We start from the raw sequence: 22400 nt of genomic DNA on the forward strand, positions 1-22400 counted from the left end.
GCTGCCAGCTATTGCGCTGCACAGTGCCAAGTGGGGATGGAGGGGGGTGGTGTACTAGTGGAGGAGCATCAGTGAAATCCCAGGATTGCATAGGCTTCAGGGCGAGGTTAAGTGTGATTGGAGGGGTAGGAGTTTGGGACAAGGCTGAAGGGGAGGTTAAGGGTTCTTGGATTGGGTTTTGGGGATCTGCAGAAAGGTCAAGAAGGGGTCTTCTGATGGAGCTAGCCATTTTCCACTGGAGGATGTGGACCTTCCACTCATACCTGCAGGACATGAGATCAGGTGTCGCAACCAATGGTTGAAGTGATTTGGAACAAATAACACTGGCAGCACAGTTACTGTGGGAGTTGCAGTAGAATGAAGAATGGTACTTACTTAAATCGGTGGGACATGAATTTCTCAGCATCCTCTGCAGGAGCACTCCTGGTCTTCTCCTGCAAGGGACCGCATTCTCCCCTCATAGTGAGTAAGGAGGTGATGTCAGGCACCTCTTTACCCATCTGGGCCCTTTCTGCCCTATTGCAAACTGCCTTATCCTGGAATGAGAGAGAGGGAGGGATTGAATGAGATGAAAATGAGTGGGATGGCTGGTGGTGCTGGCACAGGTGTTCAAAGGTTAGTGAGGCCTTCTGGGAAACTGAGTAGGTAGCGCAGAGGCCATGCAGATGAGTGATGTTGGAGATTGGGGTGAAATAAGAGTGAGCAAGGGGAGATGCTGAAGGCAACAGTAGTGAGTGTGATAGAGCATTAGCCTTGGTGGTAGGGGGTGCAGCAGCAGAGAGAAAGTGAGTGAGAGGGAGCAGGGAGGAGAATGGCACTTACCATGTGAAGCAAAGAATTTTATTGATCTTCTTGCAGCTGCTGGCTATTCCTCCAGAACGTGGAAACCACCCCACTGACCCAGCTGGCAACCTCTGACTAAGCTGCCAGTGTCTGGAAGTATGGCCTTCTCTGCCAGAGCTCCTGGAAGAGGAAGGCCTTCCCCTGCTCTACCCAACCCACCAGCCTCTGTCACACAATTGTGGAGCCATTTTCCCCTTCTGCAACCTGCTCTGAATGAACTTCCGTGACCAGGCAGGGCAGCTTCGGGAAGTCGGGGCTCATCTGAGTACACAGCACCTTTTTAAATATAGTGTGAGTGAGAGGAATGCTGCACTTTTGGTGGGTATCCAGTGAGTGATGACTACTTCCAAGAATGGCTGACAGTAGAAACAGGTGACTGTGAAGCCATAGGGTCGGGGGACATCGTTAATGAGACAACTTTGGTATGATGCAATGAAAGATCTAATAGGCTCAGACAAAAATCCCTCAAGAAAACTTGTCCAAGCTGACACTAAAGCTAAAAAATCTAAGGTTCAGTCCATGGTTACAAATATATCAGCCATGCTGTCATTGAATGTTGCAGCAGGGTCAAAGAACCAAACAGATCCTTCATCATATATACATGAGTCAACTCTCCTCATCCACCCCACTCTTGCTGTACCATCATATCCTTATTCATCCATTATTCTCTAGATAAAATTCCAGCAATACAGAAGTTCAGTTATGAAGAAAGATTAAAGAATTATGGGCTATGGCCCTTGGAGAAGGAAAGGATAATGAGAGGTTTTTTTTAGATATTTACGTTCATGAGGGGTCTGTGCAAAACAGATAAGTTGAAACTGTTCCCATGGAGTGGATAATCAATAACTAGAAGACACTAATTTAAGGTAATTGTTAAAAGAAATACTGGTGACAAGCCAAAAATCCCTTTACTCAAAGTGAGTGATTTGGCCAAAGCAGCCTCAGTTTAGGATTCTGAAGGAAATTAGCTCATTATCTGTAGAGAAAATATTTAAGGAACTAGGGGGCAAATGCAAGGAAGTGGAACTAAGTGATTGCTCCTTCACGGGACCACACAAACACTACAGGCTGAATGGCCTGCTTTTGTACTGTAACTGTTCTATGATTCTGTGGTAACCAGTTTATCATTAAGTCCTCTCAGTTAACTCTGTTGACTGGTAGCTGCATAATGTTGTTACCTTGTTCAGTCATGTTGTTGTGTTGACATTCATGTTAACAAAATTGTCAACTAGTTCTCATGTAATTGTTATACATTCTGTCAAGTTATACTGCCGTCATAATTTGCCATCTGTCTAGCTTCATAGTGTGCTGATCGTGCACAGTTCTATCAAGCGGTTGTGCCATCTCGCTTTGCCATTGTATCCTCTCATCTTTTTTTTTTCTTGTTCTGTCACTACTTTATCTATTTTTTTGTTGTTACTGACTTAATTTACAGGATCCTGTTACACGGTTCTATTCTCTTCCATGGCCGCCTTTTGTAGATTAGTTCTTCATCTTGCTGTCTTTAGTGTTGAGGATTAGCTCTTTCTCATTTCTCAAGCCGCCTTGCTTTGTTGATTCATTCCGTGAATTAGTTATTGACCAGCTCTCTATCTTTGGCCATTTCTTTTGTAAACGAACCTCTGGTTCTGTTTCCTGACTTTCATAAAGACGGGTCAGTCCTATACAACTGAAATAATTGCATTAGTTACGAACTGTTTCACTGGATACCAAAAGAGTCGTGCTGATGAGATAAAAGTAAATACATGATAGATGAGGGAACTTCCACTTTTAAAATTCTAAATGAAATGTGTGGATAATTTGCACCAAATTGTGATCAAAAAATGCGGAACTCTGACATTTTAGTAACCAACATGTCTATTTTGTTTTGCAAGCCTTGTAGAAACTGATAACTTTTTAAGCAGACATTTAAATTCCCAGTAATGTGCTTAAAGGAAGAGCATGAAATGATTTCAAGGGTTTTTCAGATGGTAAAGCTTCCTAAGACCATAAGGAGAGACCATAAGAAATAGGAACAGAATAAGCTGTTCAGTCCCAAATCCTGCTCCAGTATTCAATAGAATCATTGCTGATCTACATTATGTCCACATTCCTACCCTTTCCCCATAACCCTTGACCCCTGGACTGATGAAGAATCTATCTATCTCAGTTTTAAATATACAGAAGAACTCTACTCCCACAACTCTCTGGGGCAAGCAGTTTCAAAGCCTCTGAACCTTCTGAGACAAGAAATTGCTCCTCATTTCGGTCCTAAGTTGGAACCCCTTTATTCTGAGACTGTGCCTTTTGGTCCTAGATTTTCCCATGAATGGAAGGATTTACCCTGTCAAGCCCCTAAAGAATCTGGCATGTTTCAGTGAGATTGCCACAGAAAGCTGTGGAGGCCAGGTTATTGAATATATTTAAGACTGAGATAGATAGGTTCTTGAATATCAAAGGTCATGGAGAAGAAGTGGGAGAATGGGGTTAAGAAACTTATCAGCCATGATTGAATGGCACAGCAGACCCAATAGGCTGAATAGCCTAATTTCTGCTCCTGTCTCTTATTATAGAGATCACCTCTTATTCTTCTCACCTCCAATGAGTAGACTCCAAACCTAAATCATAGAATCCCTACAGTGTGGAAGCAGGCCATTTGGCCCAACATGTCCACACCGACCCTCTGAAGAGTACTCCACCCAGACCTTTGCCCTACCCTAATACTCTACATTTCCCCTGACTAATCACCTAATCTACACATCCCTGATCACTATGGGCAATTTAGCATGCATATATTTGAATAGTGGGCGGAAACTCACGCAGACACATGGAGAATGTGCAAACACCACACAGACAGTCACCCAAGCCTGGGATCAAACCTGGGTTCTTGGTGCTGTGAGGCAGCAGTCTTAACCACTGAGTGACCATGCCACCCCGATGCTTGGGTCCTCCCTGGCAGGGAGGGAATTGAACCCTGGTCTCCTGCGTGGCAGACGGGGACACTAACCGCTATACTACCAAACCTGTTTAACCTTTGCTCATAAGATATAAGGTAAGGCGGCATGGTGGCTCAGTGGTTTGCAATGCTGCCTCACAATGCTCGGAATGCGGGTTCAATTCCAACCTTTGGCAACTGGCTGTGTGGACTTTACACATTCTTCCTGTGTCTGTGTGGGTTTCCTCTCACAGTCCAAAGATGTGAAGGGTAGGTGAATTGGCCATGCTACATTGTCCCATAGTGTTCAGGGATGTGTAGGCCAGGTGCATTAGTTAGTGGAAGTCTAGAGTAAGTCAATGTCAGGGTGGGTTACTCTTTGGAGGGTCAGTGTGGACTTGTTGGGCCAAATGGCCTGTTTCCCCACCAGAGGAATTCTAATTAAAAAAAAAAAACCCCTCCATACCAGGGATCACCCTTGTGAACCTTCTCTGAAGTGCATACGATGAAATGATGTTTTTCCTCAAATAAGGGGACCAAGACTGCTTACAGTACTCCAGATGTTGACTCACCAATAGTTTCCATAGTTGCAGCCTGACTGTCCTGACTCTTATACTCCAAGCCCCTTGAAATAAGGACCAACATGCCATTAGCCTTCCTGATTACCCACGACATGTGTGCTAGCTTTCTGTCATTTGTGGACAAGTACCACCTAGTGCCATTGTGTGGCAGCATTCTGCAATTTCCTTCCATTTAAATAATATGCTGTACTTTTGTTCTCTCTTCCAAAATAAATAACTTCACATTTTCCCAGATTATAGGCCATTTGTCAACCTTTTGCAGTTACTTAACATATCAATACCTCTTTGTAAACTGCTTGTACCTATCTCACAACATGCCTTTGCACACAACACAAAAATTAGGGGAAAGTTGACTACACTACAATGGATTCAGTGGTTTCAATGTCAGCTTTCTGCAGTGGTGGAGAATGTAGGGCCTGTCTTTTCCTCGAATATGGACTTTGACTTATTTTTTAATATATGTAATTAATATGTATTAATATAGGTACCAGAGTAGGACAACTTAAATACTTTTCACTGCATTTTGTATAAAAATACAAGTGACAATAAATTACTATTCTATTCGAAAGAAGCTCTTATTGTCAGTTTTTATATTCCCCACTAGGTTACCCTCATAGTTTATTTTCTGTCTTTATTATCTTTTGAGTCCTCCTCCTTTGCTGGATCCTGAATTTATCCCAGTCTTTGGGCCATCACTGACTTTGACCTCCATATATGCTTTCTCTTTGAACTAAATACTCTCCTTAACTTTCTTAGTTAGCCACAGTTGGTTTACAGATCACACGAAGACTGGATGAGTGTTTGACAGTGAGGAAGAAGACCTTAGGATACAGGAAGATAGAGATAAATTTGTCAAGTGGGCAGATGGAATTTAACAATGACAAGTGTTGAAGTGATGTACTTCAGAAGAAACGGGAGAACTCTGCAAATGTCAGGACACCAGATAAAGAGGGATCTTGAAGGGTTTGTCCACAGATCTCTGAAGCTGGCAAGACTGGTTAATATTCTGGATCAGTGGTGCTGGAAGAGCACAGCAATTCAGGCAGCATCCGAGGACAGGCAAAATCGACGTTTCGGGCAAAAGCCCTTCATCAGGAATAAAGACTGGTTAATAGTGTAGTTAAGAAAACACACAGGACGCTTACCTTTACCAGTCATGGCATCGGTTGTAAGAGTAGGGAGGTTATGTTAAAGCTGTATGAGACTTTAGTTAGACCACAACTGAAGTATCATGTGCAATTCTGTTTTGCCTCATTATAGGAAGGATGTGATTGCTTTGAAGGAGTTGATTCATAAGATGTTACCTGGAATGGAACACTTTAGCTCAGAAGAGAAGCTGGATAAGCTGGGGTTAATTCTTTTACTGCAATGAAGGCTGAGATGGGACTTGATAGAGAGATCTCAGATTATGGAGGGCGTGGACAGGATAGATAGAAAGCAGCTATTCCCCTTAGTTGAATGGTCAATAACAAGGGGTCACAATTTAAACAGAGACTAGGAAGTGGAAAGGCATCCAATGTTATCCAAAGAGACGTTGTGGTCTTTTAAATATGATAATGAGGCCAGCTGATTTATCATTATTCAGTTTCTCAATGACTTGGGAGAATTCAGGAGAGGTGCACCTTTCCAATCCCATCATGAATCTGATCCTCCACATTCCCTCCCCACCTTCCATGAAACATCTGATCCAGCCCTCCCACCACCAGGTTTCAATGGCTCCTCCTGATTCCTCTCCAAATTTCCCCCGGACCCCCCAAGGAGCATCAATGCTCTCCCCACTTTTGCCGAACTCCCTCCTCCCAAAATTGATACACCCCCCTTCCCTAACTAATCCACCACCCTTTCCTTTCCCCTCATCAACTCCCATTGCCCTTTCCCCCATCAATCAACATAACTCCGAACTCCAATTGCCAATACACACCATCCCAATGGTCGTTACCCCTTTCCCTGATGAGTGGACAACTGGCTTCCAACCTGGGAGTTAAACTCCAGTGCCTGTGGGAGGATTCTGACTTCATCGATTCTTACACCTTTCAGACCTAACATGCCAGCTTGGTAAAAGTCCAACAAATGCTTTCTTCTTTCCTTTAACTATCTGTTTACTTGTGTTTTTGCAGTGCCCGGTGCACCCCCTCAGAATGTTTCGTTGGAAGTGGCAAATTCTCGTGTAAGTACAGAAACTTATTTCACTTGCCTCATGGAGAATGTTCAATCTGAACTTAGAGTTTCATCAAATTCAATTTCAGTGACCTCAGAATGGAGCCAATGAGATATTGATGAGGAATGGTTGTGATATATGTGTGATTACGGGGTGGTTGATATGGGAAAGCTTTAGTTCTTGTCAGGCAATTTGTTTTGAGAAAAAGCTTGAAGTTTTTATAAATTGACTACTATTGTAACTGGAATTGATTACTTATTGTTTCCACTTCAGTTTAGCAATTACTGGTTTTGTTTGTCCACGGAGGTTTGTGCATTTAAAACCTTTTTCCATTGCCAAATTAGTAGAAATTGGATTGAATTGTCACTTACCCATAGTGGAGCTTTGCTCAGTGAACCTGTTGACCTTTCAATTGCCTGAAGTGTGTGACAAACTTTACATTTTAAGAATCATGTACATTTCGGCAGAGTTTATGTTCTCCCCTCCTAAATTTGGATGAATTTTCATTTACATTTCTGAAAGAAATGCATGTGGATGTTGATTCCTTTAGACTTCCAATAAAACATTGATGGATTAAATTCTCAATGTGATTTTAGAAACACTGTATAAAACCATGTCTCAAAACAACAGTACCAGTTAAATGATCACTGGAGGCTCAGCGACCAGGGTTTTCGGATTATAGATCTACAGCAATGTTGGATTGGAAGCCAAGTTTCAAGGCTGTGAAGAAAATAACATTTTGTATTCATTAAAAGAAATGTTGGTCTGTTCCTGCGTAAAATCCATTACCAACGGGTACCAACAGGACATTGAAGAACGATGATGAACCCTCCATTGCCATTTCTTAGCCACTAACACCTTGAGACAACCTGCTGGTGTTTCTATTCCCAAACACTGTTGCCTTCTAAAGGGAATGATTTCCATCTTGGGGACCATTAACTCATGACTGAACTCTATTCTGAAAAGTGATCAGATTAGAGCAAATGAAGAGAGTGCGACCAAAGCTATAAATTGAGCACACAGGAGCAGAGGACATAAAGAATTCAATCTCTATGCAGACCTTAGCCAGCTATTTAGTGGAACTCAGCCTAACAATTAGTATTTCACTGGAGTGCCGAGGGATAGAAACAAACATGCAGGACAATTCTGAAACACTAGCACAAATGGATAGCCGAGCCTCCAGACTGGAAGAGAATGGATTGCTGTGAAGAGGAATCTATCTCAGAGAAGGGGAAGCATGAACACTAAATCTGGAGTGATAGCAGAATGGGTCTGTGTATTAGAACTCAGAAATTTTCTGCTGGTCCCCCAGGCCTCACAGATATATTATGATATTTAATGTGTTCTGCGTGAGCTGGACAACCAGTACACACTAGAAAAAAAATGTGTGACAAGCATTCTCTGTCTAGGAGTGTCCTAACTTGGGTCTTCTATTTGTCATTTGATCCTGGTCAATGGCCCAACCTGTGTGCAGGTTCCAGACAGCCAGCAGTCAGCTCAGGAGAGGAACATGAACACCATGGAAACAGCAGAAGTAGAGAAAAAGTCATTGCCTGCCATTTCAGTATGGTACCTTCCCTGTTCAACCAGGAAGAGAGCCTCAAACTCGCCCCATAAATTAACAGTGCATATGTTACTTTTAAAGATTGGAACACAACATAACAACAGAAGTCACTTTTTTTAGAATGAATTTTAGCACCATGTTCACAATCAACCCTCTTCATTACTTTTTGACCACCTTTAAATATATTGTGGAGAGCCCTTTGCTCTTCCATAGCTTCTAATATCTCAACATCAATCCATTTTTCTGAGCTATCTTCCTCGGGTACAAAGAGAACATTCTTACGTTTGTGCCCATCTGTCATGGTTTTACTCCACGTTCAGATTATGTCCCTTTGTAACATTTTGCTCCTACCAACACAACATATGGTCCCTCCTGACTTATTGTCAAGTACTAACAGGAGGACGAGGCAACCATGACTGACAAGCGAAGTCAAAGACAGCACAAGAGCAAAAGAAAAAGCATAAAATGTGGTGAAGATTAGTGGGAAGCCAGAGGATCGGGAAGCCTTTAAAAACCAACTAAGGATAACTAGAAAAGCAATAAGAGGGGAGAAGATGAAATGTGAGGGTAAGCCAGCTAATAATAGAAAAGAAGATTGCAAGAGTTTTCTTGAGATACTTAAAAGGTAAGAGAGAGGCAAGAGTAGACATTGGATCACTGGGTATTAAGACTAGAGAAGCCAGCCTCTAAATTTGGAGGGTGGTGCAGACTTGCTGGGATGAATACCCTATATCTGCACTGTAGAGGTTCTATGATTTTATGAAAAGTAGAAATAGGGAAGAAAGAAATGGCAAAGGAATTGAATATCTACTTTATATTCGTCTTCACAGTAGAAGACACCAGTAGTATGCAAGTACTTCATAAGAGTCAGGGGCAGAGGTGAGTGTAGTCACCATTAGTAAGGCAGAAGGTGCTGAGGAAGCTGATAAGTCTGAAGATGGACCAGATGGTCTACACCTTAGGTTTCTAAAGGACATGGCTGAGGAGATTGTAGAGCCAATGGTGGTGATCTTTCAGGAATCACTGGAGTCAGGGAGAGTCCAAGAGTGCCAAATGTATCATCCTTCTTAAAGAAGGGAGGGAGGCAGAAGACAGGAAATTCTAAGCCAGTTAAACTGCCCACGGCCATTGGTAAGATTTTGGAGTCCATTATTAAGGGTGGGATTGCGGAGTACTTGGCAGTGCATGGTGAAATAGGGCTGGGTCAGCACAGCTTCATCCAGGGCAGGTCATGGCTGACAATTCTGTTAGAATTCTTTGAGGAGGTAACAAGCAAGTTAGACAAAAGAGAGCCAGTGACTATGATCTATTTGGATTTCCAGAACTTTGACAAGTTGCCAGGCAGGAGTCTTTGAAATAAGTTAAGAACTCCCGCCTCGGGCAACTGTCTGTGTGGAGTTTGCACATTCTCCCCGTGTCTGCATGGGTTTCCTTCAGGTGCTCCGGTTTCCTCCCACAGTCCAAAAATGTGCAGGTTAAGTGCACATGCTAAATTGCCCGTAGTGTTAGGTGAAGGGGTAAATGTGGGGGAATGGGTCTGGGTGGGTTGCTCTCTGGAGGGTTGGTGTGCACTTGTTGGGCCGAAGGGCCTGTTTCCAAACTGTAAGTAATCTAATCTAAAAAAAATTCATGATGATAGGGGCAAAGTATTGGCATGGATAGAGGATTGACTGACTGGCAGAAGGCAGAGAGTGGGGGTAGAAGAGTCATTTTCACATGGCAGTCGGTGCCTAGTGGAGTTCCATTTTGGGACCGTAATTATTCATGTTGTACATTAACAATCTGGATATAGGAACTGTGGGAATTGTTACTATGTTTGCAGATGACACAAAGATAGGTGGAGGGACAGGCAGTGTTAAGGAAGAGGGATGGCTGGAGATGGTCTTGGACAAGGGAAGGGGCAAATAAGTGACAGATGGAATGCAATGTGAAAAAGTGTGAAGTTGTGCACTTTGGTAGGAAGAATAGAGTGGAGACTTTTCCAAATGGGAAAAGGTTTTGGAAATCTGAAGCACAAAGGGACTTAGGACTCCTAGTTCAGAATTCTCTTAAGTTTAATATGCAGGTTCAGTTAGGAAGACATTTTTTTTTTAAGAGGGTTAGAGTGCAAGAGCAGAGAAATGCTGCTAAGGCTATATAAGGCTCTAGTCAGACGGCATTTCGAATATTGTGAGCAGTTTTGGACCCTGTATCTAAGGAAAGATGTGTTGTCCTTGCAGGAGGTCCAAAAGAGATTTACAAGAATGATCCTAGGCTAAAAGGGCTTGTTGTATGAGGAGCGATTGAGGAGTCTGGTTCTGTATTCAATGGAGTTTAGAAGGATGGGGGAGGAGAGGGTTGGAAATATGATTAAAACTTACAGAACACTGAGGCCTGCATACATGGAGAAGATATTTCCACAAGTAGGAGAGACCAGGACCTAAGGAGATGGCACAGAATGAATGACAACTCTTTCCAAGTGAGATTAGATTCCCTACAGTGTGGAAACAGGCCCTTCAGCCCAACAAGTCCACACTAACCCTCTGAAGAGTAATCCACCCAGTCCCATTTCCCTTTGACTCATGCACCTAACACTACGGGCAATTTAACATGGCCAATTCACCTGACCTGCACATCTTTGGACTGTGGGAGGAAACTGGAGCACCTAGAGGGAGAACGTGCAAACTCCAGACAGACGCCCGGGGCTGGAATTGAACCTTGACCCTGGCGCTGTGAGGCAGCAGTGCTAACCACTGAGCCACCGTGCCGATGAGGAATTTCTTCAGCTGATGGTGGTGAATATGTGGAACTCGTTGCAGCACAAGGCTGTGGAGGCAAAGTAATTTGAGTGAATTTATGACAGAAGTAGGTTAAGACATGTAGGTTCTTGATCAGTAGGAGAAACTAGGATTAAGGGGGTAAGGCAGGAGAATGGGCTTGAGAAACAGATCAGCAATGATCGAATGGTGGAGCAGACTCGATAAGCCAAATGGCTTAATTCTGCCGCTATATCTCATGGTCTATTAACTACAAGCTTGAATGTACAACTCCCTGTTCCTTTATCCAAATTACTAACTTATGGAATGAGAAAACCAAAATCACATTACTTCACCATGGGGAATGACACTTGTCACAGTGCATCAGAGAAAGTTCCCTAATTCGTACCTCCCATTCAATTACTGACAAAAAAAATACATACTTTAAAAAAATTAAAAAAACACTTCAATTTCCAGCTACACAGAAAAATTGAGGTTGGAAGCAAGCTAATGCTGAAAATCTCAACATTAAAAAGCATACTACAAATATATCAGTTAAAAGAATTATTAAATGCATTTTGGGATAACAGTGACAAAGGAGGGGACAGTGGCAATAAAACATTACTGAAAATGGAAATTGATATTAAACAAGTACTTCACAAATTTTTACAAAAGAGAAGATTTCGGTGATGAGCTGAATCTTGAATTGGTTAACACTGATACACGGTCAATTATAGTAAATTAAAGGTTGTGATAGAGAAGTTAGTTAAGCTAAAAGAGGGCAAACTGCTGGAAGTTGACAGAATCTATCGAATATCCCTCCGGAAAATGAATGAAGAAACAGTACATACTATCGCAGCAGTGAAAGCACCTCCTTTTACATTGGGTTACATTTTATTCTGCACAAATATCCTTGCATTCTGACATTGATAGCTTGTGGTATAAATCCTCTCCAAATGGGCATCCAGGAATCTTGGCCAGGAATAAGTATACTGGACGATCTGGAAAGGGCATGGTCACAAATAATTTAAATATCAAGATGAGAGCTTTAATTAGAAAGTGTTGTGGAAGGAAAGCCAGTGCAATTTAGTCTTTTTGAAGTGTAATGATTGATAGATGATGAGAGAATATGTCAGCCTGTTTGCACATAGCAAGATCCCACAAACTGTAAGAAGATAATGAGCTGATAATATTTTTCTTTTTGATTTTGATTGAGGGCTAAATACTTAGCTGAGACAGGAGTGAGAACTCCCCCATCTCCTTAGAGCAGGATATTTTACATCCAGCTGAGAAGGCAGTCAAGACCTCAGTTTAATGTGTCATCCATGGAATTATCACTTCTGATAGAGCATGATTCCCTTAGAATTACACTAATTTGTCAGCAACATCAGATGATAAAGTCTGTGATGTGGAGTGTGAAGCCGAAACTTCAGGCTGTTCCACTGTCTCACTGGGTTCAACTGAAAATTGTGGAGAGAGGCAGCCATTCTCACGTTTTGTCAACTGTTGCAACAATGTTGATAAAAAGAAAATAAAATATTTCAAAGGTTAGACATGAAGTTTCAATCTATTTAACTTGATTTTAAAACTCCTCACAAGGCTTGGGGGGGGAGATGGGGAAGTATGTCAGGACAAGTCAAAGTAATTGGTCTGTCTGAAAGCCTGAAAGCCAATAATGAATCTTTACCTACATATAGTCCTACAATAAAAGGAATTCCAAATGTGTCTATGACTAGCTGTACAGTATTCATGAAGCGTGACAAGTAATTTTCCTAAGTCTCTCTTGTGGTCGAGTTTGTCTTATTATTAACTGTAGATTGCAAATAAAACTGAATCACTTTGTACATGCAAAAACATTAGTTTTATTTTGTAAAGAAAAGCCATTATATATGTAATTTGCTTTGGTAAAAGATCTGAAGGTGAAACGCACGCTACCATAAAGATTAATGTGAAATGATCTATTGTAGCTCCCATGGAAGAAGTTGTCTCTTTTTTTTGATGCTTAAGGCTATACTTTTATGGCCTTGTGGGGAACTGAGGATGTTGATTAAAATTCAATAGTGAAAGTAAAAAAAAATCAATGTAAAGGTAAAACAATACACTTCCAATTTATTAAGTATGTCACAATGAGTACTAATTAATACACTGAGGCTATTTGCAAGCTGAAATCAATCCTGCAATGCCTATGGTTTTTAGAAGAGGGCAAAACAATATCTGCCTGATGGCAATGCACGAAGAAGGAATGCTGCATCACCATGGTGTTCTTTTAGTTTCACTATTTTGTATTGAAGAAATGCAATTCTCGGACATAGTCCTTCTGCCCGCAGAGGATTGCAGCCTGCACATGAAGGTATGTAACATAAATGAGCCACAGTGTGAGCTCAACTGATTATCTTAAATTTGTGGTTAGTCTAGTTTCATAGAATTGTAAAGTACAGAAGCCCTTTGACTCATGTCTGGACCGACAAAACTGCTCTAAATCTGTGCCCATCCTACTTTCCAGCATGAAGCCCATAGCCTTGAATGTTATGAGCCTTCAAGTGCTCATTCAAGTACTTTTTAAAGGTTGTGAAGTTTCCAGCCTCATCTTTCCTCCAGACAATGCATTCCAGACTCCTACCACCCTCCTGGTGAAAACAAATTTCCTCAAATCCCCTCTTAAACCCCTTGCCTTCTATGTAGAAAGTGTGCCCCTTATTCCTAACCCTTCAACTTGGGGGAGCAGCTGCTTTCTACCCACCCTGTACGTGCCTCTCCTGATCTTAGTCAGGTCTCCTCTCAGCCTTTCCTGTTGTAAAGAAAATAAACCAGTCTTATCCAGCCTCTCTTCATAGCTAAACAGCTCATCCTATTGATTCTCCTCCAGGGCAATCTCGTCCTGCCAATAGTGCATTTACAGAAAACAGATATTAGATATTGTACTATTACTTTGATTTTATTTATTGTTGTCACATGTACCTAGATGCAGTGAAACGTTTTGTTTTACATGCAGTAGAGGCAGAACATACCATACAAAGTGCATTAAGTGCAATAGAACAGAGTGAGGATTGCAATATTACGGCTGCAGAGAGGGTGCACAAAGAGTGAGGTCAGTATTAAATTTAATTTGAGAGGTCCATTCAGAAGTTTAATAACAGCCAGTAAAAAGGTATTCTTGAATCTATTAGTAAGTGTGTGTAAACTTTTGTGTTTTCTGCCCAATTGGAAGAGTTTCTAACTGGTGTGAGAGGGGTCTTTGGATGATGTTGGCTGCCTTCCTGAGGCAATAAGAAGTGTAGGTAGAGTCACTGGATGGAAGGTTAGTATGTGTGATGGACTGGGCTGTGTTCACTACTCTCTGTAGTTTCTCACAGTCCTGGGCAAAGTAGTTACCATACCAAGCTGTTATGCAGCTGATAGAATGGTTGCTAAGGTACATCTATAAAAGTTGGTAAGAGTTGGTATGGACATGCTGAACTTCCTTAGACTCTTGACGAAATGGAGACATTGTTTTGCTCTCTTGATTGTTGTGTTTACGTGGGTGGACCAGGACAGATGGTTAGTGATCTGTCAGGATCATTCCCAGAAGCTTGATGCTTTTGATGATGATTTGAAGGGTGCTGCCTGATTGTGGAATCATACCCAACAATAAACATTTAATTTCACATTTTGAAAGCATAGGTTAGTTGAGTATAGTCTTGCCTATTAGGGACAGAGAAATATGTTGCTTGCTTGAACTGGTGAATTACTGGGACATACAGCCTGGTCTCACTCAGACTGGTGTTCACCCAGTGGAGGATGGGCTCACTATGCAAACAACATGAAAAACAAATTCTGTTGTATTTGCTTGTTGACTATGTGGGTGGAGTGCCTGACTGGGGTACCTGTCATGAGGGATTGGGGCAGAAAGGTTGCAGACACCCCTCCAAGAACTGGCCTTGCTGGTGAAACCCCTCCAGCCCATCCCCTGAGGGCACCTTTATGCTAAGTTTCCCCCACCCCCAACCTGAGGTGGCCTGTTAAGTGCCTCAATGACATATGGTTCTGTGGTGCTTCCTGAAAAGAAGTTTAAAAAATATAGAAACATAGAAAACAGGTGCATGAGTAGGCCATTCAGCCCTTCGAGCCTGTACCATGGAGGCCTCACTCCAGCCAGTAGCTGAGATCTCCCTTGTCTGCACAGGTTCTGCCCACTGAGCCAAAATCCACTTTCTTTACTCCATATAACTTTTAACATTCCTTGTTTTTAAGTATTTATCAAGTCTGCTTCAGCAAGAAGTTGCAACAAACTTGAAAGACCTTGTTAAGGTCAACCATTAATTATTTCAATTCTTGGAGAAAAAAAGGCTATAATTATGTTGTGTCTCTCTTCATAGCTGTAACCATTCATTTCCAGCTCCATTCAAGCAAATCAGCCTCACACCATTTTCATTACTTCTTTATCCTTCTTACAGAGCCGTGCCCAAAAGATTACGAAATAATCGAGCTGCTGCATAACTACCAACTAGAATAAATTTTGTGTTCTTATCTTCCATGGGATGAATAATTTGAAGTCTTGCACCATCCACAAGGCTTTGTGTATTTGTGTTCTGAGATGACCTTGGGGTCTGAAATGCAAACATTCCAGGTACATTCTGTTATTTGGGCAAGTGACTTCATGTGGCTGAGAGAGAAAGCAGAGAAGTGGAGGAAAATGGTTTTGACAGATATACATGCTGACATTTTGGACATTGAAGTCACAATCAGTTAGTTCTCTCAGACTGAACCTTAGTGGTAACTATCAGTTCATTTGTGGGTCATTTGAAGCAGGAGCGGATATCTCCCTGATTAGCAATGACATGTTAAACAAAAAAAGTGTGGAAATTAAAAACTCCCTTACATATCCATTCAAACAGCAGTTGCATATTAAGAGAGTTTTGAGCTGGAAGGTATTTATCCTGAGTGGTATTTATCCTGAAACTCAGCTAATGTTTGGGGATCTGGGTTCAAATCCTGTCATTGCAGATGGTGGAGTTTGAATTCAATTTTAAAAACCTGGAATTAAAAATCTGTTGGTGACCATGAAACCATTGCAGGTTGTGAGGATGAAAACCCTGTCTAGTTCACTAATACCCTTCAGAAAAGAACTCTGCCACCCTTACCTGGTCTGGCCTATATGTGACTCCAGACCACAGCAATGTGGTTAACTCTCAACTGCCCTCTGAAATGACTGAGCAAGCCACTCACTTGTATCAATCAGCAAAGAAATGCAACTGTACAACTACCTAGTACTGTATTGGCCTAGGCATCAGGAACGACAATGGTAGCAATAGCCCTGTCCACCCTGCAAAGCCCTCCTTATTAACACCTGAAGGTGAATGTCAAGATTGGGAAATCTGAATAGTCAAGCAATAGCTTGACATTGTCTGCAGGGTATGAGTTTGTGAGAATGACAATGTCCCAGACACCACCATCCCTGGATATGTCCTGTCCCACTGACAGGACAGACACAGCAGAGCTGGTGGGACAGTGGTGTACAGTCAGGATGGAGTTGCCCTTGAGGGAAGCCTCAACATCAACTCTGGACTCCATGAAGTCCCATGGCTTCAGGTTTCATGGGCAAGGAAACCATCTGCTGATTACATGACCATCCACCCTCCTATTTAGAGGAAATAGTGAGGTGGCGAGGGCACACCTCTGGGTGGGGGATTTCAATGGCCACCACCAGGAGTGGCTCAGCAGAACTATTGAAGGGAATATCTGTGAGACTGCGTCTGCTGCAGAGCTTGAAGAACCAACAAGAGGGAAAAACATACCTCATACCTTGACCATATCCTTACCAATCTGCCAGCTACGATGCACTTGTCCATGACAGTAAGAGTGACCACCGTACAGTCCTTGTGTTTCAACTTCACTCTGAGAATACCCTCCATCATGTTGTGTGGCACTATCACTGCGTGCTAAATGGAACAGCCTTCAAACAGAACTAGCGTCTCAAGACTGGGCATCCATGTGGCTCTGTGGTCAATCAACAGTAACAGAATTCTGCAACCTCATGGCCCGGCATATCCCCCACTCAACCATCAATATCAAGCCAAGGAATCAACCCTGGTTCAATGGAGAGTGTAGGAGGGCATGGTAGGAGCAGCACCAGGCATACCTAAAGATGAGGTGTCAACTGATGAAGACACCAAACAGGATTATTTGTATGACAAACAGCATAAGCAGCAAGTGATAGACAATGCTAAGCGATCCCACAACCATTGGATCAGATCTAGGCTCTGCAGTCCTAGGAGGGACCAGATACTGCAAAGGCTGTGTGCCCTGATGACATTCTATCAATAATATGAAAGACTTGTAATCCAGAACTACCACACCATAAGCCAAGCCGTTCCAGTATAGTTACAACACTGGCATCTACTCCACAATGTGGAAAATTACTCAGGAGAATTACCTATTGTACACAAAAAAAAGAAGACAAATCCAACCAGGCAATTGCCAACCCATCGGTTGTTCTTGATCATCAGTAAGTTGATGGAAGGTGTCATCATGCAGCACCTGCTCAGCAATAACCTGCGCAGTGATGCCCAGTTTGGGTTCCACCAGGGTCACTCAGGGACCTCATTGCATTCACTGTTCAAACAAGGACAAAAGAGCTGAATTCCAGAGGGGAGGTGAGAGTGGCAGCCTTTGACATCAAGGCTACATTCAATTGCGTGTGGCATCATGGAGTCCTAGCAAAAATAGAATTAAGGGGCAAGCTGTCTGCAGGCTTGACTCATGGCTGGCATATAGGAAGATGGTTGTGTTTGGAGGTCAGTCATCTCAGCTCCAGGACATTTGTGCAGGAGTTCCTCAAGTTAGTTTTAGGCTCAACCATCTTCAGCTGGAGCTGCATCCATCCAGGCAGGTGGAGGGTATTCCATCAGACTTCTACCTTTTGATAGTGGACAGGCTTTGGGGATTCAGGAGGTGAGTTACACGCTGCAATATTCCCAGCCTCTGGCCTGCCCTTGTAACTACCGTGTTTAAATGGTGAGTCCAGTGAAGTTTTCTGGTCAATGGTAACACCCAGGATGTTGATAGTGGGGAATCCAGTGATAGTAACGTTACTGATAGCTAGATTGGCGGTTAGATTGTCTCTTATTGGAGATGGTCATTGCCTGGCATTTGTTAAAACTAACCCTTGCTATTGCTTGATATTTAGCTTCATGGTTCTTGTAATGTTCCTTCTGATAGACAACTGGGACTTAACTGTTCAAGGGAGAGGGAAATCAGCCAGAAGTCGTGGTACACATTGGTACCAATGACACAGGCAGGGAAAGGGAGGAAGAACTGAATCATGAATATATGGAGTTAGGTTGGAAGCTAGAAGACAGGACGAGCAGAATAGTAATCTCAGGATTGATACCAGTGCTCCATGCTAATGAGGCCACGAATAGAGAGTGAGTGCTGACAAATACGTGGCTGCAGGGCTGGTGTACGAGGGAAGGCTTCAGATATGTGGATCTTGGGGTACCTTCTGGGGAAGGTGGGACCTGTACAAGAAAGACCGGTTGCACCTGAACTGGAGGGGCACCAATATCCTGGGCAGCAGGTTTGCTAGAGCTCTTCAGGAGGGTTTAAACTAGATTGACAGGGGGTGGGAACCTGAGCTATAGATCAGATGACAGAGTAGGTAGTGAGTAGTCAGATACAGCATGCAGAGGATAGGCACTTGATAGGGCAGAGGTGCAGTCAGTGTGATGGGTTGAAGTGTGTCTATTTTAATGCAAGAAGTATCAGGAATAAGAGTGACGAACTCAAAGCATGGATCAGCACTTGGAATTATGATATTTTTGCCATTACAGAGAAATGAATATCACAGCCACAGGAATGGTCGTTGGATGTTCTAGGATTTAGATGTTTTAAAAGGAATAGGAGAGAATGTAAAAAAGGTGGAGGAGTGGTATTGGTAATCAGGGTTAATATCACAGCTGCAGAAAGGGAGATTGTCGAGGAGGGTTTGTTTACAGAGTCAGTATGGGTGGAAGTCACTTTATTGGGAGTTTTCTACAGGGGCCCCAGTAGCAACAGAGACATGGAGGAGCAGATTGGGAGGCAAATTTTGGAAAGGTGTAGAGGTAACAGGGTTGTTGGCACGGGTGATTTTAATTTTCCTAATATTGATTGGAACCCACTTCATTCAAATAGTTTGGATGGAGCAGTTTTTATCAGGTGCTTGGCAATGATCCTGGCTAGGTGTCAGATCTCTTGGTGGGAGAGCATTGCAGTGATAGTGATCACAACTCCATGACCTTTACTGTACTCATGGAGAGGGATAGGAGAAAATGCTATGGGAAAGTATTTAATTGGGGGATGGGGAATTACAATGCTATTAAGCAAGAACTGGGTTAGGAGAGGGATAGGAGAAAATGCTATGGGAAAGTATTTAACTGGGGGATAGGGAATTACAATGCTATTAAGCAAGAACTGGGTTACCTAAAATGGGATCAGATGTTCTCAGAGAAATAAACAACAGAAATGTGGAGGTTGTTTGGGAAGCACCTGGTGATAGTGCTGGACAAGTTTATCCCATTGAGGCAAGGAAGGGATGGTAGGGTGAAGGAACCTTGGGTGACGAGGGATGTGGAGGATCTAGTCAAGAGGGAGAAGGAAGCTTATTTAAGGTTGAGGAGGCAAGGACAGGGCTTTTAAAGGGTTACAACATATCTAGGAAGGAACTGAAGAATGGACTTAGGACAGCTAGAAGGGAGCATGAAAAGGCTTTAGCGGTGAGGATTAAGGAAAACCCCAAGGCTTTCTACACATCTATGAGGAACAAGAGAATGGCCAGAGTGAGGGTCGGGTCGATCAGGGATAGTGAAGGGAACTTGTGCCTGGAGTCAGAGGAGGTAGGGGAGGTTCTTAATGAATATTTTGCTTCAGTATTCACTATTGTAAGGGACCTTGATGTTTTTGAGGACACCATGAAACGGAGTGATATGCTAGAACAGGATGGTGTTAGGAAGAAGGATGTGCTGAAAATTTTGAAAAACATAAGGATAAATACATGCCCTGGGCCAGATGGGTAATACCCTAGTTTGGCTACATTAAACAAGAGAAGAGATTGCTGCACCTTTGGCGATGATCTTTGCATCCTCACTGTTCACTGGAATAGTACCAGATGATTAGAGGGTGGTACATGTTATTTGCTGTATTCCTCTATGGTTCTACCATCTTATAATGTAGGGAATATCTCTGATGAAGGAGCTAAAGAAGGTTACGCCAAGGACACTACCTTGCAGAATTCCTGCAGAGATGTCCTGGAGCTGAGATGACTGACCTCAAACAATCACAACCATCTTCCTTTGTGCCAGGCGTAACTCCATCCAGCATACAGCATCTCCATGATTCCCATCGACTCCAGTTTTGCTCATGCTCTTTGGTGCCACACTCAGTTGAATATTGTCTTGATGTCAAGAGCAGTCACTCTCTCCTTGTTCAAGAAAGGGAACAGGGATAGTCCTAGGAATTACAGATCAGTCAGTCTTACATCAATGGTGTGCAAAGTACTGGAAAGGATTCTGAGAGACAGGACTTATGATTACTTTGAAAAAAATTTGAATGGGCATAGTGAGAGGCAGGCCATGCCTCACAAGCCTTACTGAATTCTTTGAGGATGTGACAAAACGCATTGATGAAGGTAGAGCAATGGATGTGGTGTACATGGTTTTTAGCATGACATTTGATAAGGTTTCTCATGGTAGTCTCATTCAGAAAGTAAGGAGGCATGGGATACAGGGAAATCTGTCTGATTGGATACAGAATTGGCTGGCCCATAGAAAACAGGGTGGCGTTAGATGGAGAGTCTTCAGCTTGGAGCTCCGTGACCAGTGGTGTTCCTCAGGGATCTGTTCTAGGACCTCTGCTCTTTGTGATTTTTATAAATGACTTGCATGAGGAAGTGGAATGGTGAGTTAGTAAGTTTGCCGGTGATGCGAAGGTTGGTGGAGTGGTGGAGAGTGTGGAGGGCTGTTGTAGGTTGCAATGGGACATTGACATGATTCAGAACTGGGATGACAAGTGGCAACCTGGAAAAGTGTGAAGTCATTCACTTTGGAAGGTCGAGTTTGAATGCAGAATACAGGGTTAAAGGCAGGATTCTTGGCAGTGTGGAGGAACAAAGAGATCTTGGGATTCGTGTTCACTGGTCCCTCAAAGTTGCCACCCAAGTTGATAGGGTGGTTATGAAGGCATATGGTTTGTTGGCTTTCATTAGCAGGGGGATTGAGTTTAAGAACTGCAAGGTTATCCTACAGCTCTATAGAACCCTGGTTAGACCACACTTGGAATATTGTGTTCAGTTCTGGTTGCCTCATTATAAGAGAGATGCAGAAGCTTTAGAGAGTGTGAAAGGGAGATTTACCAGAATGCTGCCTGAACTGGAGGGCATGTCTTACAAAGAAAGGTTGAGGGAGCTAGGGTTTTTTCACTTTATAGAAGTGTACAAGATATTGAGAGGCAGAGTTATAGTGGATAGAGACTTTCTTCCCATGGCGGAAATGTCTATCATGAGAGGGCACAATTTTAAGGTAATGGGAGAAAGATTTAGGGGAGATGTCAGAGGTACGTTCTTTACACAGAGAGTGGTGGGTGCATGGAATGCACTGCCAGCAGTGGTAGTAGAGTCAGATACATTAGGGACATTTAAGCAACTCTTGGATAGGCACATGGAAGTTAGTATGGTGAAGGGTATGTAGGTTAGTCTGATCTTAGAGTAGGATAAAAGGCTGCACAACATCGAGGGCCAAAGGACCTGTACTGTGCTGTACTGTTCTATGTTCAGTGTTCTAAATGTTATTTGACACTTATCAACCCATCCTGAGTCTTGTCCAGACCTTGTTGCATTTGAACATGGACTGATTCAATTTCTAAGGAGTTAGAAATGATGTTGAATATTGTGCAAACATTGGTGAACATTCCCACTTCTGATTTTATGATGGAAGGAATGCTGAAAATGAACAAATTGAGTCAAGTGGTCTCAATCCTTCAGGTTTTGTAATCTTAGGGGAGATTTTAAAAGTGTCAAATTCATTTCTAAGTTTGCTTTACCTTTCTCCTGTCTGAATTTTTCTCTCTCCTAATCTATCTTTCCGTCCTTTATTCCACTTTGTATTCCTGCCTTGGTACTGAATTTACCTACTCTCACTCAGCCGCTTTCTTCATCCTTCTTCTGTGTACTTCCCATTTATCATTGCGCAAAAAGGGTAACAAATCCAACTAGGGCAATTACCAACCTATTAATTCACTCTTGATGATCAGCAAAATGATGGAAGATGTCAGTGCTTTCAGACAACACTTGCAAAGGAGTAACCCTCTCATTGGTCATCAGTTTGCATTTCATCAGTACCATTTGGCTATTGAACGTATACAGACTTTGTCCAAACATGGACAGAAAATTTGAATTCTGAGGTGAGAAGAGAGTGACTGCTCATGACATCAAGACAATATTCAGATGAGTGTGGTATCAAACAGTGTGAGCAAAACTGAGTCGATAGGAATCATGGTGATGCTCTGTGCTGGATGGAGTTATGGAAGATGGTTGTGATTGTTCGAAGTCAGTCATCTCAGCTCCAGGACATCTCTGCAGGAATTCTGCATAGTA

The 22400-nt window shown here is 42.6% G+C and overlaps 1 protein-coding gene across 1 annotated transcript in view; it reads left to right on the plus strand.

Moving 5' to 3' along the window:
• dcc (DCC netrin 1 receptor) overlaps nt 1-22400 on the plus strand; it is a 1293953-nt gene that overhangs the window by 1012234 nt on the left and 259319 nt on the right. Inside the window, exon 12 of the mRNA XM_043720707.1 lies at nt 6456-6505. Within this exon, the coding sequence (XP_043576642.1) occupies nt 6456-6505 (50 nt within the window). The remainder of the gene's footprint in view (nt 1-6455; nt 6506-22400) is intronic.

The sequence above is a fragment of the Chiloscyllium plagiosum genome, chromosome 1, assembly GCF_004010195.1.
Source record: "Chiloscyllium plagiosum isolate BGI_BamShark_2017 chromosome 1, ASM401019v2, whole genome shotgun sequence".
Lineage (NCBI taxonomy): Eukaryota > Metazoa > Chordata > Chondrichthyes > Orectolobiformes > Hemiscylliidae > Chiloscyllium > Chiloscyllium plagiosum.